At 39.5% G+C, this 27,710-nt stretch overlaps 1 protein-coding gene across 6 annotated transcripts in view; it reads left to right on the forward strand.

The window, feature by feature from the left end:
* The first annotated feature begins 1,287 nt into the window (after positions 1-1,287).
* The window catches only part of Bicdl1 (BICD family like cargo adaptor 1), a 94,901-nt gene continuing 68,478 nt past the window's right edge, over positions 1,288-27,710 (forward strand). For 2 of the 6 annotated variants that reach the window (XM_058583166.1, XM_046456428.2), the window contains exons 1-2: positions 1,290-1,749; positions 8,945-9,160. In XM_058583166.1, the coding sequence (XP_058439149.1) occupies positions 1,318-1,749; positions 8,945-9,160 (648 nt within the window). In that variant the 5' untranslated portion in view covers positions 1,290-1,317. Of the gene's footprint in view, positions 1,750-8,944; positions 9,161-27,710 lie in introns of all 6 variants that reach the window. The other 4 variants (XM_058583167.1, XM_046456427.2, XR_009227987.1 and 1 more) reach the window with 3 other exon arrangements.

Here is a 27,710-nt window from a genome sequence, read left to right on the forward strand (position 1 = left end):
TCCACATGAACCCTTTCTCTCCGAAGCATCTGGTCCTTCATATTCCTGAGTCATCATCATTAAGATGCCGGGTTTCCGAAGTCATCCCTCCTCCTACTGCTCTCTAGGGCTCCCTCTCCTGACTGCTTAGCTCTCGTGGGGGCTCAGACCTAGATTCCGGGACTGCGAATCTCTCGGGGCTTCTCCACCTGTCTTGGAGGAATGTCCCCAGTCTCGCTGACCCACAGACCACCTAAGTGACTAGAGTGGAACCTGGAGACGCGCTCCAGGCAAGCCGTGGGAGCAAGGACTGGGAGGGGGCGCGCCGGGGTGGGAACGAGGCCGGGGGCGGGGCCGCGCTCCACCGAGGTGAATGCGGGACCAGGGCGAGGCCACACCCCAGGTGAGCGTACGGGGCGGGGCCGCGCCCGCGGTGGGAGCGAGGCTGAAGGCGGGGCCGCGCCGCAAAGTGGGGCCGCGACCGGGAGCGTGGCCGTGCCCGAGGGCAACCGGGACCCTTAGGGGTGGTGCGCCCTCACCCCTGCAGGCGGCGCGCGCAGCCGGCCGCGGGCGGGAGGCAGCGCAGGGGTTACGGCGGCCGGCGCCACCTGGGCGCCGCTGAGGAGACCCGCGAGCCGGCGAATCCCGCGCGGGCGCGGCAAACAGGTGCCCGCGCGCGTCAGGCGCCGGCGAGGGGCGGGGAGAGGGGCGCGGCCGGAAGCCCGGGGCGGGGTGCTGGCGTCCCGGTGAGCTAGAGGAGCCGGGAAGGCAGGAAGGAGCTCCCTGGGCTGCGCGGCGCGCGATGTGGAGCCGCCGCCTCGGCCCCTGCAGCAGCAGCCGCCGCCGTCGCCGCTGCTGCTGGGGCTGCCGCCGAGTCGAGGGACATGGAGCGCGGCTGCAGAGAACGGCCGCCGGCAGCAGCAGCGACAGCGAGCGTCGCAGCGACAGCGGAGCGCAGCCCGCCCCGTGAGACGCTGCCTGTCCGGCGGCGGCAGCAGCAACAGGGCGGCTGAGAACCCGGCAGCGGCGGCGGCGTTCCTCTCGCAATCTCCCCTCCCGCTTCGGCCCCTCGGCCTTCCCTTCCTTGGCCTTCCTGTTCTTACCCCCATCCTCGTTTCCCCCCCCCGGCGCGCGCGAGCAGCTGAGCCCGGGGGCGGGGGCGCGTGCCGCCGGCGCGGGGGAGGGGCGGGCCGACGCGCGCCGCGCCCAGTGCTCGCGGGGACCCGAGGGGCGCGTGCCGCGGCGCGGGGCGCGGGGCGGCGCGGCGGGGCCCCTCCCCCCTGCAGCCTGGCGCGCGCCGGCCGGGCCGCACCGCTGCGGGCTCCGCGCGCGCGGGCCATGTCCGCCTTTTGCCTGGGCTTGGCCGGCCGCGCTTCAGCACCCGCCGAGCCGGACAGCGCCTGCTGCATGGAGCTGCCCGCCGCGGCCGGGGACGCAGTCCGGAGTCCCACCGCCGCCACCGCCCTCGTCTCCTTCCCCGGGGGCCCTGGGGAACTGGAACTAGCTTTAGAGGAGGAGCTGGCGCTGCTGGCGACCGGGGAGCGGCCCTCCGATCCCGGGGAGCATCCTCAGGCCGAGCCTGGGCCTCCAGCCGAGGGGGCCGGACCACAGCCGCCGCTTGCCCAGGACCCTGAGCTGCTGTCGGTGATACGGCAGAAGGAGAAGGATCTGGTGTTGGCGGCTCGTCTGGGCAAGGCACTGCTCGAGAGGAACCAGGACATGAGCCGGCAGTATGAGCAGATGCACAAGGAGCTGACGGACAAGCTGGAGGTGAGGATCTCTCTGAATGGGTGGGAAGTAGGGGCAGGCCAGGTACCCCTAGTTCTAGGCAGTTTAGGGAGCCACTCACTCTCTCCCCTTCCATTGCTTACGCCACCTCAAAGAAAATAATCTGGAACAGGAGGTAGGATAGAGGGTTTCTAATTATTAGTTCAGGATATTCGTTGAACCAACCTGACTTTCCCACCCCGCTCACGGCAAATGGGTCCGTGCATGGCTTCACTGCCGTTCTATATATGTACAGTACACAGTATCTAAAATAGAGCTTACAGTATGACTAATTTATACAGCACTGAGACGATGTCTGCACACAGAGAAATGAGAAAGTCGGTAAGCATTTAAGATATGCTCCAGGTTTTCAGGGAAGTAGTTAATCTGTAATCGGGGTGTTAGCCTAAAGCTTTCCAGTTTGGGCATTAAGGTCTCCAGATGCCCTTGTCTTAACTTCCTGGCAGGTCAAAGTTATGAGAAACAAGTGCCCATACAGAAGCTTTATATAGCCTTCAAATACTTGGGGATTAGGAAATGTGGTTCCATTGCAGAAACCAGGCAAGAGGTTCAACATGTGACTGCTGGTAGTGGATTTAATTTGGGCCTCAATATTTATTTGTAAAAAGCCATACTTTTCCGTGGTCTAGGTCTCAGGCTTGCAGTTGTATGCCAGGTGCAACCTACGAGAACTGTATTACTTGTAACTTTTATAAATATCTTTTAAAGTATCTGTAATGTTTTTGAGTTTCCTAGACCAAAGTCTTTAAGAGCTATGCTTGTTTGCTTTCTTATTCTTAACCAGAAAAGAGTCTTAGATGAAGTACAGAATATTAGCATTGGCAAATATTAACATTTCTGAAAATTACATTTGCAAAAAAAAAAAATGGAAAGGGGTTGTCATCTACAATAGTGGAGACAAGCTTTTTCTTTTCTGACTGCATTTGCTATTGTTACTAAGTTACTGATTGCTGTCAGTTCTTTCATTCTTTATTTACCAGAGAGAAAAAAAAAATAGTACAGACCTGAATAAGGTCTGAAATTGACCCTAGTTGGGTTTCATGTACATCACTGCTACTGGTTGAACAGTCGGTGGAATCAGAAACATTTCTTTAATAAGATTTTTGTGTGTCTAGTCCAAAGGCATATCAAAAGTAAAATCAGGAAAAAAAGGAAACGAGTGAGTGCCGTGTGGTTCAGCTGGCCTGTTAACTGGGTCTGCCTGTTATGAACTCAAGATTCATCTCTGAAAAGTTGTTTGTGAAAGCTATGTGGAGACTGCCAAAAAGCAACCTAATGAATTGAATTGTTTGATTTCACTTGAATTAGAGGTCTAGAAATAAAAGAGTGTCTTTTTTTCCCTAAAGAGATTCAGTTACTCGAGTCTGTAAAGAAGTACTACTGCTGAGATTTATACTTGAGATTTGAAATTCCTTTGGTGAGATAACTTGATTGAAGAGACAGCTGACTTGAAAGGAACATCGTATCAGTTTGATTAGTGATAGATTTCATAGTAATCCTGAGTGTACAATTACATCCTGTTTTCCATGTGGAGTCTTTATACGTTTCTTCAAAAGGAAAAAGATTTCAAAATTCCACGCCAACAAAAAGTGTTTTTGTACAAGAACAAATTACCTTTGACATTTTGTAATTGGTTTGATGGGCAATAATAAAAACGTTTTAATCTCTCAAACTATTATTTAAGGTCTTCACTCTTCTGCGAGTCAGCATATGAACAGTAGTGATAAAATTTTTTTTAGATTCTGGACATTGGTGCAAAATGTCGTGAATGTACTTAACACAATTATATGCTTAAAAATGGGTAAAATGGGCTGGGGATGTGGCTTAAGCGGTAGCACGCTCGCCTGGCATGCGTGCGGCCCAGGTTCGATCCTCAGCACCACATACAAACAAAGTTGTTGTGTCTGCCGAGAACTAAAAAAAAAAAAAAATTAAAAAAAAAAGATAGTAAACATTCTTATTTAAAAAAATGGGTAAAATGGTAAATTGTATATTATGTATATTTTACCACAATTTAAAAATAACCAAATTAAAAATTTTCAAGTTTATTTATGTTAGTTCTTCTAGATATAGTTGAAATTATGAAAGTATTCTAAGTTTTTTTTTGGTTTTTGAAACAGGGTTTTGCAGTGTTGCCCATGCTGGCCCCGAACTCCTGGGCTTGAGCAATTCTTCTGCCTCAGCCTCCTGTATAGCCAGACCTACAAGTGTGCACCACTGCACCCAGCTCTAATTTTTTAGTGAATGTTTTAAAAATCATTTAAAATATATTAACATTTAAAAACATATTAACATTTAAAAATATTGCCATTAGTTGCTTTTTTTTGTATGTGTGTGCACATGGTGCTGTGATTGGGACTCACAAGCTCTCTACACTGAACCATACTCCCAGCCCTTGTTAATTCTTTTAATGTTAATCAGTTTTGCTACTCTCGAGTTTACATTGGACTGTTTCATTTGATAACTGCAAATGAGTTTTCCCCACAGTATAGTTTTTGAAAACACAGTTACTGTGTTTTCAATCAAATTAAACATTTGGGAGTAAAGAAAGAGCCCTTTCTTTAAGAAGGATTTATGATTTTCCCAAAACTCATACATTGGAGTCAAACACATTTTCTCACAGGTTGGTTTGAAAGATATATTTGAGTGGAGGCTGGGCATGAGGGCACCTATGATACTAGCTATTAGGGAGGCTGAAGCAGGAAGATGAGTTCCAGGCTGCTTGTGCAGCAACAATTGAAACCCCATCTCAAGAACAACAACAAAAAATGAGTGGACTCACAGAATGGTGGTTTACACTTAGATGGGTTTTCTTTTATTTTTTGAAAAATATTTTTTAGCTGTTAATGGACCTTTATTTTTATGTGGTGCTGAGAATTGAACCCAGTGCCTCACACATGCTAGGTAAGAGCTGTAACACGGAGCCACAACCCCAGCCCCTAGATGGGTTTTATTTTAGTGCCATCTGTTTCCTTGCTACTTCAGAATTGGCACCTTCCTGCCAGATATAGTGGCAGGAAGGCTTGGGAGGCTGAGGCAAAGAGGATCACAAGTTCAAAGCCAGCTTCAGAAACTTGGTGAGGCCCTGTGTAACTTTTCTAGACTGTTTCAAAATAAAATATCAAAAATGGCTGTGGTTTTGGTTCAGTGGGTAAGCGCCCCTGGGTTCAATATCTAGTACCAAAAAAAAAAAAAAAAAAAAAAACCCTCAGGACAAACAAGCCTATTTATTTATTTTTAAATTATTTCTATGTGGTGCTGAGAATCGAGCCCAGTGTCTCACACGTATGAGGCAGGTGCTCTACCAGTGAGCTACAGCCCCAGCGCCAAACAATCCATTTTCAAGATCTTTCCTACTTATTCATAAATTCATAGAGTAACTCTCCAGTTCTGTGCCAAACCCAAGATTTTGTTTTCTCATTTCAAATATCAAGTACTTGAGCCTACATTTTTCAAATTAAAGGTATACTATTTAAAATTTTTAATGGTTTAAAGGTTAACATAGAAGTTGTTTAGCTGTACGTCTCTCTTAAATTGAAAGTTGAAGTTTTCTAGAAAAACTGTTAGGTTTTGGCCATTTTTCTCATCCTCAAATCAACAAGACTATATTCTTTCATGGAATCAGATTTTCATATACTTTAAGTTCTAAAGACTTTTTGTTTCTACTGCATCTATAAGCCCCTTTGATCTTAAAAACATATCTAACCAAGTCCTTAATTTTTTCCCCAGAATATGAACTGAGAAACTAACTTGTATTTCTATACTTGTATTCTTTAGGGATTAAAATATTTGTTGTTGTACAGTACCCAATTTTTTTCTCTTATGGCTGAGAGTGGATCATCCCTTACCACAGAGGTAGTCTCTTCCTTCAGTTATATTTTCCTTCCTCCACTGTCAGCCAATTCTTATGATTATAGTAGTTTTTTGGTTTTTTTAAGGGGAAGAGGGTTGAAAATGTGTATCTGGGAGTCACTACCAGATCTAGAGGAGCAAACCTCAGGGTACTGATTTGCATTCAGTGCTTGCTCTTCTTAGAGAACAATTCTTTCTCTTTGTATTTTTCAAGAACCATGTCCTGGACTTATGATCATAGTGACACTTTTTTCTTACTCCTTTTTAATTTTTTCAGAGATATGTTTTGGTAAAGATCTATTTTATGTATGCTAATGATATTTTTGGTTTTTGGGAGTTTTAAGTAGACTGTTTGTTAGAACAGTTGGTTTTAGATTTATGGGAAAATTGGAAAGAAAGTACAGAGAGTTTCCATGTACTCTGCATCCAGTTTCCTCTTGCTAACACTAGTATGATACATTTGCCACAATTCATGATACCCACTGAAGTCCTTACTGTATTCTGATTTCCTTAGCCTTTGTCTAATGTCTTTTTCTGATCTAGGATACTACATTACATTTGGTTTTTGTCTCCTTAGGCATTCCAGGATCCCAACCAGGGTCCCATATTACATTTAGTTTTGTTTCCTTAGGCTCTCCTTAGCTGTGACAGTTTCTTGAACTTTCCTTATTTTGATGAACTTGACAATTTTGATATTAACTTTTAAAATACTATATAACCCTGAAAAAAGGGGAGAGCATAGGTGACCCTGATATCTGTGCTTTCCAACATTCTGCTTAGAATTTTCTGGCTAATTTAGCACTTAAATATATAATTCCTGAAGAAATAAGGAGTTTGTCTCCTGTTAAAGGACAGATTAGACTGATCAGCACCACCTGTCCTCAGCCCCTCCCCCCACGTGGATTGGATTGTTTTAGTTGCTTGGTTGGGCTGTTCTCTAGCAGCTGTTTGCTGAATATTTTTAAGTCTCTCTGTTCTTTTAGAACACAAGCCTAATTTATCTGGCCTCTCAGTAACACTGATTACTGAGTTCTTGCTGGTGCCTTCTGCTCAGTCTTTCATTTTGGAAAAATTCAATAAACCAAGTATCACAGTTTTAGTATTGCAATTAGCATTTTTTTCTGCATTCTATCTTTATGAAGTTTCTATATTGACTAAATCATTCTCAGTTTTGTAAGTTTAGCAGTGTCAGGGAAACACAGAGCAAAAACTTCTCAGGCTGGTGAGTAGAAGTCCATGCCTTGTTCCTTTTTCCACATGCTCCAATCTGAGATTGTATTATGTATAAAAGTAAAGTGATGTGACTTTTTCAACAAATATACCAGCAGTAACCAAACGAGTGGTCTCCTTAAAGTAGTCATCTTGGAAGCTCTCAGAGAAAAATCTTTGCTAATGGGCTCAGAATTTTAATTTTGGATTGCTGTTTTTATCTTTCAACATATTCTTTTCGCTGCCCTCAATTGTGGCACATTTTCCTCTGTGAGGGGGTAAATTTGACTTTCAGAAACATTCATAAATCACTTAGAGCAAAGTAAGGGGAATTAGATAGCAGGGTGAAATGGGATAATTTCATTTTTAGACACACCTCATATGTAAAGCAATGGGAATGATTTTCTTACATGAGGATAAGCTATCCCTGAGGCTTCCCAAAAGAAGCATTCCAAAAATATTTTGAAAGCTGAGAACTTCAGTCAAGTAAGAGTGTAGCTGCCTAAGAAGAGATGACTGAGTACTCAAAAGGAGAATGCATGTGCTCATTTTAGGTTGAAAGAGCACAACAGCTCAGTGCCAGCCCTCAGGGCAGCAAAATTTCCTGTAAAAATCAAATACATGTACCTGTGTTTATATTCATACATAGATGTCTAGACCTCATTCCATTCCCAGCTGAATTACAATCTTAGGAGTGGGGATGTGTGTGTGTGTGTGTGTTGCTGAGGATTGAACCCAGGGCCTTGTGCATGCAAGGCAGGCACTGTACCAACTGAACTATATCCCAAGCCCTGGTGTGGTATATTTTGAACAATCATTAGAACTTTTCTGAGAGCACCAAGAGGTGAGGATTCTTACTTTAACTTGCTTGAAGTATGCACTCTTTTATTGTACATAACATGCTTTTTAAGTAGGAGGATATACTTGTGTCTGAAAAGAGGCATCCGTATTTGTCTCACAGAGGCAAAATATTTCCTGCAATCCACAGGGATCTTTTTTATTGAGTTGCTACTTAAACCATCTGTACTTTTCCTGCATACCCTTTATCACACACAGTTTATTACTTCTTCAGTCTCTCCCATTGGAATTAAAACTCCATAAAGGCAAGAAGCTTGTCTGTTTTGTTCATCACCATGTCCCCAGGAACATAGCTCTCAAGAATGGATGAATGGACCAGAAATAAATATGCAAGGCTTATTAATAGGCCACAATTTAAAGTAGACCTGAATCTGAACTTGTCTTAATGACTTTGAAATATATAACAATACAGAAATACCTAAAATGCAGAACATATATTTATTAAGCTATAATTTAGAGCACTAGTCATGTGACTTGGACACAAATCCCAGCCCTGCCATTTACTAGTACTGACCTTGAACTAGTCACTTAACTGCCTCTGTTGCCTTATTTGTAAGAAGAAATGATTAATCTGAAGCATCTTTGAAAATTCTGCAGTTGTAAGGGTCTGATATTAAGGCATGCATAATAAATAGTTCCCAAGAAGACCCCTTTAAAAAGCAATGAGTGGTCGAGCATGGTAAATCATGCCTGTGATCCCGGCGGCTTGGGAGGCTGAGGCAGGAGGATTGAGAGTTCAAAGCCAGCTTCAGGAGAAGCGAGGTGCTATGCAACTCAGTGAGACCCTGTCTCTAAATAAAATACAAAGTAGGGCTGGGGATGTGGCCAAGTGTCAAGGGCCCCTGAGTTCAATTCCTGATTACCTCCAGCACCCCCAAAAGCAAAAGAGAAAGTCTATCATCCCTGGTAAAACTATGAATATTTTGTTATAGGACTCATTTTTAGGCGTTTAAATATACAGTTCACCAAATCATGAGTTGACTTGTTGAATCCCAAGTGAATTCCCAAGTCTAGAACCACATGCCAAGGAAAGTAAACATTAAGTATTTCTAATACAAATGATGTTTCCCCTGTGAAACCAGCTCCTCCCTTGCTCTGAAGGAAGGGAGTATTATGTAGCTGTGAATTGGGCAACTAATCCTCCGAGGCAGGTGGTTTGTTGTCCTCACTGACTGGAAGAGGAAAAGTTAAGAATGTGAAAAGACAAAAAAGACTGGGATTTTTTAAAGTTTTTAATCCTTTTTTGCTTTTCACCTAGCACTTAGAACAAGAGAAACATGAACTGAGAAGACGGTTTGAGAACCGAGAAGGGGAGTGGGAAGGGCGAGTGTCAGAGCTGGAGAGTGATGTGAAACAGCTACAGGATGAGTTGGAGAGACAACAAGTTCATCTTCGGGAAGCAGATCGAGAAAAAACACGGGCTGTCCAGGAGCTATCAGAGCAGAACCAAAGGTTATTGGATCAACTCAGTAGGGTGAGTCACAAGTTAAGAATTTATGATCTAAAATATTAAAAGCAGAAACAGCTTCTTTGTATTATACATTCTGATTTTTAATACCTTTGGTTTTGATACCAGCAAGTTAAGTATCATCCATCTCAAAGAATTTATAGGAGTCAGGAATCAAGACCCAGGCCTGTGGTTAAACATCTGTAAGACTTTGCGAGTCTTAACTTTAGCATCTTCTCATTTTTAAAATGAAGCTGTTGGGCTTAATGACGTCTGACTTCCTTATAACTCAGAGTATATGATTTATGATTCCTTTGCTAGAGAAAGTCTATCATTCCTGGTAAAACTATGTAAGTTCATTTAGTTCAAATATTGAAAGGTGCTGTCTTTAAACTGAGTAGCTCAGGGAAATTTTCTAGAGGAAGTAATTTTTCGTTTATATTACATTTGTGAATGTGCATTTTGAAAGGAGACATTGTATCTACATTAAAGTTTTTGTTTTATTTCCACATCAAGTAGAAATTCTTATGCCTTTATAAGGTGGTATCATAAAGTATTAATTAAACAAGGTCAATACTATAAAATCATTGCAAAAAAGGAGGCTAAGGACTGAATGTGTAGAAATCTAATTTAAATTCTTTCCACGTTTTTTTATTGGTCCATTATAGTTGTACATAATGATGAGATTCATTGTTATATATTCATATATGCACACAATACAGAACATACCTTTTTAACAAATCTAGGAATGTTATTAATGCCTTCATCAGTAAATCCACCTTTTTCTGAAAATCAGTCCTCAGTCTTCCTTGGGTTTTGAAAATAAAACTACTAATTCTTCAGTTATCAGGGAAACGAGAATTTCTCTTACTTCATCCCTAAGTGCTACTGCTCTCGTGAGCACTGCCCGGTCCATGTGGTGGTGGTCAGTGTGTTGGTCTTGGAGAAAGGCTTAGCTAGGGCAGTGTATGGTAAATCCCTGGATCTTCCACTGATTTGATGAGTGACACTGTATGAAGTAATTTCATTTGTGTCATAGTTGCTTCCTGTTGGAATTCTGAGAGAGGTGAAAACCTTCATGCCTCACAAGGAAGTGGAAAGTATGCTTCCAGTAGAGGAGGGAGAAAAAAAGAAGGAAAACGATGCTTAATAATAACTTCAAAAACATCTAGTTGCATGGAAATATCAGAATATGTGTGAAAGGTGATGATTCCAGCACTGAAGATCTTGCCTGTGAGTTTCCCATCTAGAATATCCAATCACCATTTGATTGGTTGGAAAGCAAAAACTGGACAGTTCCAGAAATAATTTCACAGGTCCAGCTGAGTAAAAGCATTCCTGAGTCAATTCTAAAACCTTTTTCAGCAACTGGAAAAGGAATCTCTATCCTTATAAAAATTTTATGAGTTTGAGTCTTTTCATTTATTATTTATGAAAGATTAATAAGAGAGGTCTGGCCAGATTGATTTATTTGCTGAAAAATATTTGTTTAATGCAACTATCAGCAAGAATTTCTTATGGAGACTTACAGAATGAATGCAACCAATCGAAACAAGCAAAGGGGAGATTAAGAATTCTTGGGGGCCAAGTTCATGTTGTAAAAACAGACTCAACCCTTTTTTTCTAATCTGGTAAAAAATAGGTACCAAGATGGATGAAGAGAAAAATGCTAACAAGGCATGGTACAAAACCACAGAACTTGGAATTGACTCTGCCTCTCATTAACTGGATGACTTTGTGTCTTTAGTTTCTTTATCTTTAAAATGGGGGTAAAAATTTATACTATATACAAGTACTGTTGAGGTGAAAATGAATAGTGTGTTTGTTGAGCACCACATGAAGGTAAGGGTTTGTTTTGGTGTTGATGGTTATTTTACTAAAGCAATATCTTACAGTTGTTCCATTACCTGATTTCACTATAGAAAATCCTGATAAGCTGCTCCCAGAAGAATATAGGAAGAGCTGGGTGTGGGGGTGCATGCCTGTAATCCCTATGGCTTGAGAGGCTGAGGTAGGAGGATTGCAAGTTCAAAGCCAGACTCAGCAACAGCAAGGCACTAAGGAACTCGGTGAGACCCTGTCTCTAAATAAAATACAAAATAGGCCTGGGGATGTGGCTCAGTGGTCGAGTGCCCTGAGTTCAATCCCTGGTACCAAAAAAAAAAAAAAAAAGAAAGCACTTCCACTAGATCTAGAGTCTTGTTATCCTCTCTGGCCTTGATTATAGGCCCTTCGTGGTTTTATGGCTTCTTTCCCTTTCTCTTTTAAAACAGGACAAGTCCCTGGGGTTTCCATCAGCAGAAGTTTAGATTGCATTTTATTATCATTTTATTAACCGGATATTCAGGAACTAGAGGAGTTAAGTACTTTGAAGTGAATTAAGATTCTCCTAGGACAAGATGGCAGCCAAGCAGAGATAGTAGAAGGCCATGCTTTTGTGCAGTGTATATGATGTGTTTTTATAAGCATGAAATGCATAATATTTAAAATGTAGTATAATATGTTTGTGAAACTTTCATCCAAAGTATTTTTACATTTATTTTGGCTAATTGTTTTTTAAAATATTTTTTAAAAAACTTTACTGAGCTTTATTCACACACCCACCATAATCCTCACCTTTTATTTATTTATTTATTTATTTTAGAAAGAGAGAGAGAGAGAGAATTTTTTAATATTTATTTTTTACTTTTCGGCAGACACAACATCTTTGTTTGTGTGTAGTGCTGAGGATCGAACCCGGGCCGCACGCATGCCAGGCGAGCGCGCTAGTACTTGAGCCACATCCCCAGCCCAATCCTCACCTTTTAAAAGTGAAAAATTCAGTGATTTTTTTTTTTTTGCTATATTTACAGAGTTTTGCAGTCATCACCACTATCTAATTAAAGCACATTTCACCTTCCCCCAAAAGTAACCCTGCACCCATGAGCAGTCACTTCTCATTCCTTATAACCCAGAACTCTCGCATCCTAACCCTGACAACCACTAATCCACCTGCAGTCTCTATGGATTTGCCTATTTTGCACATTTCATATAATTGACATTGTACATGGATGACCTTGTGCACATGGCGTTTTTAGCTTAGCATCATATTTGCAGTATGCATCCATGTTGTAGCATATATCAGTACTTAATTTCATTTTATGGCTGAAGAATATTCTGTTGTGTATATATAACATATTTTGTTTATCCATTTACTAGCCAATGGACATTTGGGTAATTTCCACATTTTGGCTAATGTGAATAAAATTGTCATTAATACTCATACATGTTTTTCTGTAGCCATATTTTTTTTAGCTCTAAAATAGGATGCTGTTTGTATATATCCATGAGCTTCTGGATCTTCATCAGGATGAAGAAAGGAATAAGCATTGTTCTTCTTTTGAATCTGAGAAAATTTGAGTAACAGAAAGATACATGATTTGATTAAATATCTTTCAGTTCAAGACTAATCAGATTTTCTGTGCCTCAATTTCAAGCTTTTCAGGCAGCAATTAAGGTCACAGGCTTTGAAACCACACAGCCTGGGGCTCAAACACCAATTCTGCCATTTACTAGCTGGGCAAATGGGGGAACGTTATTTTACCTTTTGCTTCCTCCTGTATTTACTGGAAAGAACTATATTATTAAAATTGCCTGATAGCATTATGAGGACTAAATGAGATAAACCATGTAAGACTCAAATCACTGTGTCTAGAATACAGTAAGTGCTTGATAAATGGTGGTTATCATTATGATTACCATGTCCTTTTCATGTAAGTGGATTGCTGTATCTGGTCATTCTTTGATTCTCTTTTTGGGAAGTGGGGTAGTGGGGATTGCACTCAGGAGACTCTACTGCTAAGCCACATCCTCAGCCCTTCTTTTTATGTTGATCAGAGTCTTGCTGAGTTGCCCAGGCTGGCCTTGAGTTTGTAATCTTGCCTCACCCTCTGGGATTACAGGTATGCACCACCGTGCCTGGCTTGATTCTCTTTAAGAGCATAAGACTCTAAGATGCAGAAGTAAAAAAAAATATTTTATTCTAAAAATTCATGTGAGTTTTGCATTTTGGGGGGTATTTTTTAAAATTTATTTATTTTAATTAGGTATATGTTACAGCAGAATACATTTTGATTCATTGTACACAATTGCAGCACAACTTTACACTTACATGGTTATACATGATGTAGTGTCACATCATATGTCCAGTCATACATGTACCTAGGGTAATGATGTACATCTTATTCCACCATTTTTCCTGCCCCCATACCTCCTCCCTAACCTTCTTCCCCTTTGCCCAACGTTCCTTCATTTTTCCCATGCATCCTACCTTGAGTTTTGCATTTTAATCCATATGATTTATTTGTTTTAACACAACAGTGCACAGTGTTTTGTTTACCAGTTAAACTGATATTCTGAAATACTTACATAAAATTGGCCCTCCCAGGAATTGAGTCAGATTTAGTCTATGATATCTAGTATCCACTGAGTTCTGCTGCGTATACTCTGGGGTTATCTTTATCCCAGTTTATTTGCTCGTTTAGACAAGTTCTCTAAGTTGTCTTTCAGTTACTAAGATTTTGTATCATTTTCTGAAACTCAGGCTGACATTTTTGGGGAAAGTGTTAAGTCACTTTCTAAATTAGAAAGTAATAGAACTATGGCATTGACAGTAGGGTTTGGTAAGACTTGTTAGACATGTCTTTCTTACTATCAAGAGTACATTAGGACTTGCTTTCAGGGAGAGTAGAGAGACACAGAACCATGCTTGTTGCCTGAGGTTGAGTGTCTCCATATAAAGATTAAAGGGGAGGATTTGTCAGAATCCTGATATATAACATACCTGCCTGCAGCAGAAGTATGGATTCTGATCAGTGTTGGTAAATCCTCAAGTGATTTTATGGCTGATGTAACCCCCACACCATGGAAAGCTTATAGAGTCTACTTGTGCAGCTGCAAGCCAAAGCCATGATTTGAATGATATAGAAACAGTCTTGTTCATAAGAATGATAGCAGTAAGACAGGCTTTTGATATTTTTTTTAATTTACCATCTTGACCATTTTTTAAAAATCTTTATTTTTATGTGGTGCTGAGAATTGAACCCAGTGTCTCATGCATGCCAGGTGAGCACGCTACCACTTGAGCCACATACCCAGCCCCAAGACAGGCTTCTTATTTAGCCTTTTCCACAAGCAGCTGGGATAAGGTGGTATTTTCAAAATGAATCTCAGTGATAAAAACTTCAATAGCAGGTAAAAGAAGGCATTTTCACAGTTCTTACTATTAAAACACTGCTCACATAATCTTGGAAACATTAAGGGCAGACTTAAGCACCAGTTGACCAAAGAATGGGAAAAACCAATAGATTTCTAATAGAGAATGAAATTTAAAATTGTTTGGGGACTTCTGAGGTTTTCCTCCTGTAAGATACACAGTTCTAGAGTTTGTAGAAACTGGAAGGACATTTTCTTACACTTTTCCCAGGCAGTTTTTTATGTGATATCAGCCACATCTTTTCTTTTCCCTCCCTCACCATAATCCACCAGCCAAAGAACCATGTGTTTGGTTCTAATCCCATTTTCTTTCCCAGGACCAGGGCTTTGGTTTCTTACAGCACTTAATATATACAGTTTTAGTGACTCTTGGAGATTATTAAGTAGATTTTCATTTTGTCTGTTTGAAAAATCATGAGAAGCAGGATGTGGTAGCACACATTTCTAATCCCAGCCACTTAATAGGCTGAGGCAAGAAGATCCCAAGTTGAAGGCCAGCCTGCATAACTTAAAGATACCCTATCTCAGAATGAAATAATAAGAGCTGGGGATGTAACTGAGTGGTAGAGGGCTTTCCTACATCTATAATTACATAAAAAATAATGATAAGATATTTCAAGCATATAGAAGACTATAGAGAATAATATAAATCCAGGTTTTAAAGTATTGTTTTGTCCTAGTTCAGATTTTTAAGGGATATAAAATATTATTTATATAGTTGAAGCTCTCCTTTCATTTGTATCCACTTTTCCAGAGTTATCTTCCTTCCCATTCATGTTTTTGTACTTACAGTATGTATATGTATGTACATGGACATATATCTCATGTATCTACATATGCATCTATTAACAATGTATAATAAATGGCAGTATAATATACATATGATTCTGCAACTCATTCTCTTTGACTTCATGTTGTGTTTGAGTTCTACTCATGTTAATAAATGCAGTTTCAGTTCATTCAGATTAACTCTTGTTTAGTATTCTATTGTGTAAATATACTATCATATATTTATGTATTCTTTTGTTGGTAAACGTTTTTTTTCTAGTTTTCACTATTATAAACTTCCCTTCAATGAATATCTGTGTGTGAATGTGAGTGAGTGAATGAGTAAGAAAGAGACAGAGACAGAAAGAGACAGAGATACATTGAACCCAGGGTCTCAGGCATACTACCACTTAAGCTACAACCCCAGCCCTTTGAGGCAGTTTTACTAAGTTGCCCAGACTGACCTCCAGCTTGTGATCTTTTTGCCTCAGCCTCCCAAATAGCTGGGGTTATAGACATGCACCACCATGCCTGTTCTGTAATGAATATTCTTGTGCCTTTTCTTCTTGTGCACACTTATTTGAATTACTCTGGGGATAAACCTAAAAGAGGCATTGGCCGAGTCTAAGAGTATTTATTTCTTAAACTTTTTGAGATAATAGCCAAATTATTCTTCAAAGTAGTTGTACAGATTTATATTCTTAACAATGCTGGTTAACCAACAGTGAGTGTAAGAGCTAGTGTATGTGTTCTTCACATTACCTACACTTTGTTGCTGTCAGATTTTAAAAATTCTTACCAATTTGAGATGGAATTTTTTTTTGAAAAAAAAAATTTTTAGTTGTAAATGGACACAATACTTTTTTTTTTTTAATTTGGTGCTAAGGATCAAACCCAGTGCCTCACACATATGAGGCAAGCACTCTACCACTGAGCTACAACCCCAGCCCTGAGAAATGGAATTTTTATTGTTTTAATTTCCATTCCATGAATTACTAGTGAGCATCTTTTATTTGTTTATTGTAAATTGCCTGTTTATATTCTTCACCTATTTTATTGGTATGTAAGAGGTTTTTTTTTTTTTAAAAAAGAAATTTAGCTCATGCTTGATACTATTAAACTTATAGTTTAACTTTGTAGAGACTTTTGCTAACCCAAAGTATGTACTTTTAATGAAACCAGATTTATCATTCATTTCCTTATGATTTGTTCTTTTGTGTTTTGCTTAATCCTGTCCTCTAGATCATAAGGATATTTTTCCATATTCATTAAAACAACTTAGACTAAATATCTGAATGTAAGAAATAAACTATCTGGAATTTATTTTTTAATATGATGTAGGAATTCAATATGCTTTGTACATGGATTACATGGATTATTTATCTCTTCACTGATTCTTAACACTGTATGGATTTTTTTTTTCTTTTGGGCTGTACTGGGTATTGAACCCATAGCTTTGCTCTGCTAGGCAAGCATTCTACCACTGAGCTACATCCCCAGTTCCTAGCCCTTTTTACTTTTTATTTTAAGAAAGGGTTTCATCTCTAGCTAGAGCAATTAGAAGAGAGAAATTAAAGGGGTACAAAATAGGAAAATAACTCAAACTATCACTACTTGCTGATGACATGATTCTATATTTAGAAGGTCCAAAAAATTCCACCAGAAAGCTTCTAGAACTAATAAATGAATTCAGCAAAGTAGCAGGATATAAAATCAACACCCATAAATCAAATACATTTCTATACATCAGTAATGAATCTACTGAAAGAGAAATTAGGAAAACTACCCCATTTGCAATAGCCTAAAAAAAAAAATGGGGCAGTTCATCTAACAATAAAGGTGAAAGACTGCTACAATGAAAAAACTACAGAACACTAAAGAAAGAAATTGAAGAAGATCTTCGAAGATGGAAGATCTCCCATGCTCTTGGATAGGCAGAATTAACATTGTCAAAATAGCCATACTTCCAAAAGTGTTATACAGATTTAATGCAATTACTATTAAAATCTCAATGACATTCTTCATAGAATTAGAAAAAGCAATCATGAAATTCATTTGGAAAAATAAGAGACCCAGAATAGCCAAAGCAATCCTTAGCAAGATGAGTGAAGCAGGAGGCATCACAATCCCAGACCTCAAGCTATACTACAAAGCCATAGTAACAAAAATGGCGTGATATCAGAACCAAAACAGATATATAGACCAATGGTACAGAATAGAAGACAGAGACAAACCCAAATAAATACAGTTATCTCATACTAGTCAAAGGTGCCAAAAATATATAATGGAGAAAAGGTAGCCTATTCAACAAATGGTATTGAGAAAATTGGAAATCCACATGTAACAGAATGAAATTAAACCCCTGTCTTTCACCCTGTACACAACTGTATTCAAAGTGGATCAAAGACTTAGGAAGTTGAACAGAGATACTACACCTAATAGAAGAAAATGTAGGCCCAAATCTTCATCATGTAGGCCTAGGATCTGACTTCCTTAAGACTCTTAAAGTGCAAGAAGTAAAATCAAGAATCAATAAATGGGGGGCTGGGGATGTGGCTCAAGCAGTAGCATGCTCGCCTGTCATGTGTGCGGCCCGGGTTCGATCCTCAGCACCACAAACAAAGATGTTGTGTCTGCCGAAAACTAAAAAATAAATATTAAAAAATTCTCTCTCTCTTTAAAAAAAAAAGAATAAATGGGATGGATTCAAACTAAAAAGCTTCTTCTGAGCAAAGGAAATAACAACGTGAAAAGAGAGCCTACAGAATAGGAGAAAATCTTCACCACAAGCACCTTAGAGCATTATCTCCAGGATATATAAAGAACTCAAAAAACGTAACACCAAAGAAAAATAACCCAGTCAATAAATGGTCTAAGGAATTGACAGACACTTCACAGAAGAAGGAATACAATCAATCAAAAAAATATATGAAGATTGGGGTTGTGGCTCAGTGCCAGAGCACTCGCTTAGCACATTCGAGGCCCTGAGTTTAATCCTCAGCATTAAATAAAAACAAATAAAATAAAGGTATTGTGTTCAACTGCAACTAAAATATACATATATGAATGAGGGCTGGGGTTGTGGCTCAGTGGTAGAGTGCTCACCTAGCCTGTGTGAGGCAAATCAAAACTACACTGAGATTTTACTTCACTCCAGTCAGAATGGCAATTATCAAGAACACAAGCAACAATAAATGTTAGTGAGGATGTGGGGAAAATGTACTCTTGTACACTGCTGGTGGGGCTGCAAATTGGTGCAACCATAATGGAAAGCAGTATGGAGATTCCTCAGAAAACCTGGAATGGAACCAACCACCATTTGACTCACCTATCCTACTCTTCAGTTTATACCCAAAGCACTTAAAGTCAGCATACTACAGTGACACGGCTACATCAATGTTTATAGCAGCCCAACTTACAATAGCTAAACTATGGAACCAACCTAGGTGCTCTTCAACAGATGAATGGATAAAAGAAAATGTGGTATATATACACAATGGAATTTTACTCAGCCTTAAAGAATGAAATATTTGCTGGTAAACGGTAAATGGTTGGAGCTGGAGAATATCACGCTAAGCAAAGTAATCTAATACCAAAGAACCAAGGCTGAATTTTCTCTGTTATGCAGATAATTCACAATAAGGGGTTGTCTAGGGAAGAATAGAGGTGCTTTGGATTAGATGGAGGGGATGAAAGGAGGGAAGGGGGTATGCAGGTAGGAAGGACAGTAGAATGAATTAGACAGTTTTACCCTATGTGCATATATAATTACATGACCAGTGTAATTCTATATCATCTGAATGAGAAGTTATACTCCATTTATGTATGATATGTCAAAATGCATTCTACTGTCATGTATAATTAATTAGAACAATTTTTTTTTTTTTTAATGGGGATTTGGGGCTGGAGTTGTGGCTCAGCAGTAGAGCACTCGCCTAGCACATGTGAGGCCCTGGGTTCAATCCTCAGCATCACATAAAAATAAATAAATAAAGGTTTAAAAGAAAAAGGGGGGGGGGGGTTGTTAAGTGGCTGAGAGTAGCCTCAAACTTAGTATTCTCCTGACTCAGCCTTCCAAGTAGCCGGTATTATAGGCATGCACCACCATGCACAGCCCTGGATTTTTAAAAGATTTATTCTAATTTGTTATACATGATGGCAGAATGCAATTCATTTCATATTATACATATACAGCACAATTTTTCTTTTTTAAAAAACATTTTTTAGATGTGGATGGACACAATATCTTTATTTTTATTTATTTATTTTTATGTGGTGCTGAGGATCGAACTCATTGCCCCACACTTGCTAAGTAAGTGCTCTACCACTGAGCTACAACCCCAGCCCTAGAGCACAATTTTTCAAGACATTGATTGTATACAAAGTATTTTCAAACTATTTGTGTCATACATGTACTTAGGGGAATGATGCCTAACTCATTCCACCATTATTCCTACCCCATTGCCCCCTCCTTTCCCCTCCCTCCCTTTTACCCTATCTGAAGTTCCTCCATTCCTACCATGTTCCCCCCACCCCATCACCATTATGAGTCAGCATCCTCATATCAAAGAAAACATTTGGCCTTTGGTTTTTTTGGGATTGGCTTGCTTCATTTAGCATTATATTCTCCAACTTTGTCCATTTACCTGCAAATGCCATGATTTTATTCCTTTTAATGTTGAGTAATGTTCCATTGTGTATATATGCCAAAGATTCCCTATCTATTCATCTATTGAAGGGCATCTAGGTTGGTTCCAAGTTTAGCTATTGTGAATTGTGCTGCTGTAAACATTGATGTGGTTGTGTCCTTATAGTATGCTGTTTTTAAGTCTTTTGAGTATAAACCAAGGAGTGGGATAGCTGGGTCAAATGATGGTTTCATTCCAAGTTTTCCAAGAAATCTCCATACTGCTTTCCAGATTGGCTGCACCAATTTGCAGTCCCACCAGCAATGTATAAGTGTGTCTTTTTTTTTTTCCCCGCACCAACACTTATTTTTGTTTATATTCTTGATAGCTGCCATTCTGACTGGAGTGAGATGAAATCTTAGAGTAGTTTTGATTTGCATTTCTCTAATTGCTAGAGATGTTGAACATTTTTTCATATGTTTGTTGATTGATTATATATCATCTTCTGAAAAGTGTCTGTTCAATTCCTTGGCCCAATTTATTGATTAGGTTATTTGTTTTGGGGGGGTTAAGGTTTTTGAGTTCTTTATAGATCCTAGAGATTAGTGCTGTATCTGATGTGCTTGTGGTAAAGATTTGCTCCCATTCTGTAGGCTCTCTATTCACCTCACTGATTGTTTATTTTGCTGATAAGAAGCTTTTTGTTTGAGTCCATCCCATTTATTGATTCTTGGTTTTAATTCTTGCGTTCCAGGAGTTTTATTAAGAAAGTTGGGTCCTAATCTGACATGATGGAGATTTGGACCTACTTTTTCTTCCATTGGGTGCAAGGTCTCTGGTTTTATTCCTAGATCCTTTATCCACTTTGAGTTGAATTTTGTGCATGGTGAGAGAGGTTTAATTTCATTTTGTTACATATAGATTTCCAATTTTCCCAGCACCATTTGTTGAAGAGGCTATCTTTTCTCCAATGTATGTTTTTGGTGCCTTGTCTAGTATAAGATAACTGAAGTTATATGGGCTACTCGGGGTCCTCTATTCTATACCATTGGTCTACAGTCTATTCTGGTGCCAATATCATGCTGTTTTTGTTATGATTGCTCTGTAGTATAGTTTTATGTCTGTAATAATAATGCCACCAGCTTCACTCTTGCTAAGGATTGCTTTGGCTATTCTGGGTCTCTTATTTTTCCAAATGAATTTTATAATTGCTTTTTCTATGTCTATAAGGCCATTGGGATTTTGATTGGGATTTCATTGACTCTGTATAGTGCTTTTGGTAGTATGGTCATTTTGACAATATTAATTCTGCCTATTCAAGAACAAGGTAGATCTTTCCATCTTCTAAAGTCTTCTTTTTCTTTCTTTAGTGTGTTGTAATTTTCATTGTAGAGGTCTTTCATCTCTTTCATTAAATTTGTTCCCAAGTATCTTATTTTTTTTTGAGACTATTGTAAATGGAGTGATTTTCCTATTTTTACTTTCAGTGGATTTGTCACTGATGTACAGAAATGCCTTTGATTTATGGGTGTTGATTTTATATCCAACTACTTTGCTGAATTCATTTATTAGTTCTAGGAGATTTCTGGTGGAATTTTTTGGGTCTTCTAGGTATAGAATCATATAGTCTGCAAATGGTATAATTTGAGTTCTTTGTTTCCTATCCCTATCCCTTTAATTTCTTTCATCTGATTGCTCTAGCTAGAGTTTCAAGAACTAAGTTAAATGGAAGTGGTGACAGAGGGCATCCCTGTCTTGTTCCAGTTTTTAGAGGAAATGCTTTCAATTTTTCTCTATTTAGAATGATGTTGGCCTGGGGCTTAGCATTGACAGCCTTTACAATGTTGAGGTATGTGCCTGTTATTCTTAGTTTTACTAGTGTTTTGAACACAAAGGGATCTAGCCCTTTTTAAATGAAAAAATTCCTTTGAAGAGCCAGTATAACTTAAAATTTTTAATAATTTTTTCTAATTAAATATAAAATTAAAAAGAATACTAATAGGGACAAAAAAAAGTTTAAATTTAGAAGATTTTAGAAAACTGTACTAGTTTGCTAATGCTGCACTTAACCAACAGAAATTTATTGTCTCACAATTCTAGACTGGCAATCCAAGATCAAGGTTTTTGGGTTGGTTCCTTGGAAGGGCTGTGAGGCCTGTCCTAGGCTTATAGAGAGCTGTCTTATGTTTCTTTACATTATCCTTTCTCTGTCTCTGTTTCCACATTTCGTCTTATGAGAATACAAGTCATATTCAGTTAGGGCCCACCCTAATGACCTCATTTTAATTTGATTACCTTTAAAGAACCTGTCTCACATTCTGAAGAGTGGTTTGGACTTCAATATATTAACAGGAGAGGAGGACACAATTCAACCCATAATAAGAATCTTGCCAGTAGGGACAAGGGATCCTAGCGAGTGTTGTCTATGGGAGGTGTTCACAGTGGTGCCATTTCATTGGGATCCTTTACTATCAGTAACATCCACACGCTGAAGATACATATGCCTAAGGGCTGCAGTGGTCAATGGGACGACATTAGAATCCTTTATTTTATTCTTTGAAAAACTCTCAAGTCTGCCTCTCATTATTTCTTTTTATGCCAAATCTACTTTTCATTCTTCTGAATAAAATAGTGAAAACCTTTGCATTTATATGTACTTATTTGCTTATTTATATGTGGTACTGGGGATTGAATCCACAGGCCCTCTACCACTGAGCTGTATCTCTAGCCCCCTTTTTTTTTAAATAATATTTTTATACCTTTATTTATTTATTTTTATGTGGTGCTGAGGACTGAACCCAGCACCTTGTACATGCTAGGCAAGTGCTCTACTGCTAATCCACAACCCCAGCCCTCTAGCCCTTTTTTTGAAAGTTCATTTTGAGATGAGCTCTAAGTTGCCCAGGCTGGTCTTGAACTTGGTGATTCTCCTGCTTCATTCTCCCCAATAGCTGGGATTACAGGTATATACCACTATGCCCAGCTATTTTTAAATCTTTAACAGTCAGCAAGGGGCTGGGGATGTGGCTCAAGTGGTAGCGCGCTCGCCTGGCATGCGTGCGGCCCGAGTTCGATCCTCAGTACCACATACAAACAAAGATATTGTGTCCACCGAAAAACTAAGAAATAAATATTAAAAAATTCTCTCTCTAAAAAAAAAACAGCAAATATTTATTGAGCAAGTCACCGCGAATTTAGTGAAGAACACAAAACCTCTATTTTATGAAGCCATTAAAAAGAGATTTTATAAATAAACCCACAAGTTGTAGGTGATATGAAGGGTGATTTATGGAGACTAACTAGAAGAAGGGGGAACAGGGAAGGCTTCTCTGAGGAGATCACATTAGAGATAAGACTGGAAGGGTGTTTCCCCATTTCCTCACACCCAAAACTGGTCACTTTGGCTTTGAGTGCTTCTAATTGTGTGAAAGTGAAAAGCTGTATTTGGGGCAGTATGGAAGAGTCAGGGAACCCACATTCTTTTTTCATTTTTTTTTAATATTTATTTTTTTTAGTTGTACATGAACACAATATCTTTACTTCATTTTTTTATGTGGCGCTGAGGATTAAACCAGGGCCTCACATGTGCTAGGCAAGCACTCTACCACTGAGCTACAACCCCAGCCGCCTTTTTTCATTTTTAAAAAAATTTTTTGTAGTTGTAGTTGGATAGAATGCCTTTATTGTTATGTGGTGCTGACAATTGAAAACCCAGTGTTTCACACACGCTAGGCAAGTGCTCTGCCACTGAGCTACAACCCCAGCCCAGGGAACCCACATTCTTAGATGAATAAATACTATTAGATTGTGAACTCAGAGCAGAGACTACCTCTGTCTTTTTCTTGTAAATTGTTATCTAGCAGAATCGGCAGTTGATAAAAGATTGTTGAGTTTTTTTGGTGTGTGTATGTGTTTTTAGCAAATGATTATTTAAGGTACTTAATGTTTGGAAATGATACATTTCTGAAATACATGTGCTGTTTGAAAACCAATGGCCAGAGATACTGTGGATGTCTGCCTTAGCAAGTAAACTGTAGATAATGGTGACTCAGTTGCCCCCAGAGCTAGTGTTGCCTTCATGGATACTCCTGGAATTGCATAAAAACCTCACCTTCCACGAACTGAAAAGAGTACATGTAGAGCCCTTGTACCCTGACTTAAAACCTCAGGTCCTTTTGTGTTGCATGATACTGTATTTCAGTGGTCTGTGGGTTGAGCAGGTACTGAGTGACTGGCCGTATGTAGTCTCACCTTGCTGATGGATGTGAAAATGAGTATTTTAGCTTTTATAAAAAACTCTCATCTCACGGGTGTGTTGGCCATTATTTGGGCATTATTATTGCTTCCCCTCCTTCTTGGAAGCATACACTGGACAGAAGAACTACCTGTCTCCGACTATATGTCATCTTTTTTGTTTTTACAGACCAGAATGGTCAGAAGCTGGGAAAGGAGGCAGCCAGAGCTTCTCCTTTGAAAAACTGAGTAGTGACTGCTGCTGAACAGACGCATCAAAGATATATAGCTGCTCCCTGTGTGACTCTGATGGCTTCTTCCCAGAGTAAAACTCTTGGGAATCCACCTTAAAATCATATTTTACCCCTTAGCTGGTTAGGTATTATGCTGTATTCTTTTTGCCTTTATTTTCCTAGGTACCTCTCCATTAGTCCTATTTTTCCCCCTTTGTCTCCCTACAAGTGCTTCCCATTTCCTCACACCCAAAACTGGTCGCTTTGACTTTTGAGTGCTTCTAATTGTGTCAAAGTGAAAAGCTGTATTTGGGGCAATGTAAGAAAGTGCTGTTCCAAAGGCTGAGTGAAGCCAAAAAGGGCTATCACTGGAATCACTGAGATGGGAAAGGGTAAAAGCCTTCAACGGGAACTTAGGCCTAGGTCCAAGGCCAGGAGAAACCAAAGCCTGCATTTTAAACTGGACGCGCTTAGACCAAGAGATACCTGGAGGGATTGTGTAAAGATCAGCGATGGAGAGATTGAAATAAAGATCCATTGTGGTTCAGGTGAAGCCAGACAGTTTGACATCGTGAGAGCTTGGAGCCCAGTGGGAGGTTGTTCTTGTGAGCTTTGGTTCATCTGGCTAGGATGGGGTGGCTTCTCAAGGAACTAAGCTTTACTGAATATCTCTTTGTAGAGATTCAGAAATCCTAATTTTGCCTCTATCCCACGTTTATTAAGTTTTATATATTTTTAAGTTAAAAATATGTGTACCTTTATTATTTTTTTCTGATTGCAAAAAAACTCATGTGCACAATAAAGTAAAATTGAGATAGTACAGAAATGTTTGATGTAAATGGTGAAAATTTCCCATGACTCTTTCCTAAAGAAAAATCAGTGACAGTTTACCGTAAATTTTTTGAATGTTTCCATGCATGATACACATGTACACACATGCATAATTTTTATTTTTTCATTTTTGTTGCAATACTGGGGGAACCTAGGGCCTTGGGTATGCTAGGCAAAAGCTCTACCAATGAGCCATGTTGTGGCCCTCAGGCTTAATTTCATGTATGTGTGTGTGTGTGTGTGTGTGTATATATATATATATATATATATATATATATATATATATATATATATATAAATATTTTTAGTTGTAGATAAACATAGTACCATTATTATATTTATTTTTATGTGGTGCTGAGGATCAACCCAGTGCCTCACACATGCTAGGCAACAAGGCATAATTTTTCTATTCTTGCTTTCCCCCAAAAAAACAAAATGGTTTTATTTTTTTTACATACTTGATCTTGTACTTTTTTCATGCTTTTAATGGTTGTGTAAAATATTCTATACAGTGTATATGGGTGTGCTACAGTCAGTATAACTATTTGCTTTTGAGGAGTATATGTACTGTTAATAGTGACTTGGTGTCACAGGCACTACTGCATTGAGCATCCTTGCACTTTCTGCACTCTTATTAGCATTTCTCTAATAGTTTCCTACAAACTGAGTGGCTATATCAAAGGATACACATGTTGAAGTTTTTAATAGCTGCTCTCATATTGCCCTCCAAGAATATTTTAATTGTCTATACTCTTGTCCCTGATGTCTCTTGTTAAGACTGAAAAACCTATCATTCTGCATATGAAAGTAGTATAAAAACAAAGAGAACAGGTCATTATTATCACAAAATTCAGCAAGATGGTTACTGGGGAGCATGTGTGTATGTGTGTGTGTGTGTGTGTTGAGGGGATGATTGTTGTCAGGAAATGAGCCTGGGAAGGAGGCTCCTGGAGAGCTCGTAATGTTCTACTTCTTGACTTTGGTGATTATTTTTTTTTTAATTTATTTTTTTTAGTTATTGGCAGACACAACATCTTTGTTTGTATGTGGTGCTGAGGATCGAACCCGGGCCGCACGCATGCCAGGCGAGCGCGCTACCGCTTGGGCCATATCCCCAGCCCTTTGGTGATTATTTTATGGGTATTTGATTTATAATTATTTGTTAAATAATATATTTTATATATCTACATGTTATATTTTACGATAAAAAAATCAGTCATTCTTTTTACAATATTTGTAATGTACACCTACTATGTATGTTCTGGCCAAAGAGAGATTGCAGTAAAGAAGGTAAATTCCATGTTCCAAAGGGAGGGTGACAGTAAAGAAGGAAACACATAAATAATACCAATCAGGTAGTGATAAGTGCTGTGAGTGAAATGAAGCTGGGTAGGAGGCAGAGAGTGGTAGCTGTAGGAATGGCTGGATTTTGATAGGGTTGTCAGGAAATTTGGGGGGAGGTGAAGTTTGAGCAGAATAAAAAGGGGGAGAGTATTCCATGCAAAGAGAACAGGATGTAAAAGCCTAGGAATGAATAGAAAGGTTGTTGTGACTAGGGTGCTGTCAATTTGGAAGAGGGTAGATGAGGTCATAAGGATTGGCAGTGGCTGCATCTTGTAGGGCCTTGCCAGCCGCGATACAGAGCTGGGCTTCTTTTGGGGGTCTGGGTGCTGGGAATCAGCAGTGTGTTTGGGGCAGAGGAGCATTGTGACCTGATAAATGTTATGAAGGGGTTACTCTAGCTTTTGTGGGAGAATGGATCAGGGGACCGAAGGTAGAAGCATGAAGATCTGTGAAGCAGCAGCTCTGCAAGTGGAGATGATGGTAGCTTTGATCACGCAGGTGTTGAGAGCCGTTAGTTAGATTGGATATGTTTTGACAGTGAACCAGCAAGTTTTCTAATAGAACAAATGGGTGTGGGAAGGGGGATTAAGGAAAGATAATCAAAATGACTCAGATTTTTGTCTTGAGTTGCTGGAGGAATAGGGGCTTTATTAACTTGAGAGACAAAAGACTTGAGGAGGGAAGAGGGGTAGGCTGAGGTATAGAATCAAATAATTCTTTTTGGACTGTTTGGGCTTCCCTTTAAACATTCATTTTAGTGTCAAATGAGTCAAACAATGAGAATTCTGTTGCATGGAGGTGGAATATTGAGTTAATTTCTACAGCATATGAGGTCTTTCAGGAGCTGAGACTGTTCTGGTACTCCCATTAGTTTGTCACCCAAGAATTTACTTACTCAGAGTCTCTGACTACAGATCAGAAGAACCCCCACTCCAGCTCTGCCCCAACCCCTATACTCTTAGCTCCTAGAAGAGCCACTCTTTTGGGATCCTGTCTGGGAGGTTGATGCAAGCAGGTGCCTTGTTTCCTGCCTGTTGGGTGCTGTCTTGACAGAGAACATGGTTTGCACACTAGCTGAAGTTAATCTGTCCGGAGAAGACTAATTTTCCTCTGAAGAGTAAACAGCTCATTTTGGATTAGCAGCTTTGCATTGGGTGCACTCCTTGAAGCAAATCTCTCGGGTTCCTTTTTCAGGGTTAAAGGCTTTAACAGTGTTACTTTTCCTCTGTTGGGAGACATGTTGCTCTCCTTGTTTCTGGGACAGTTTACAGTGAACAACAAACAGCT

The sequence above is a fragment of the Marmota monax genome, unplaced genomic scaffold (genome assembly GCF_021218885.2).
Source record: "Marmota monax isolate L192 unplaced genomic scaffold, Marmota_monax_Labrador192_F-V1.1 WCK01_AAM20220418_F8-fsc00185, whole genome shotgun sequence".
Classification (NCBI taxonomy): Eukaryota; Metazoa; Chordata; class Mammalia; order Rodentia; family Sciuridae; genus Marmota; species Marmota monax.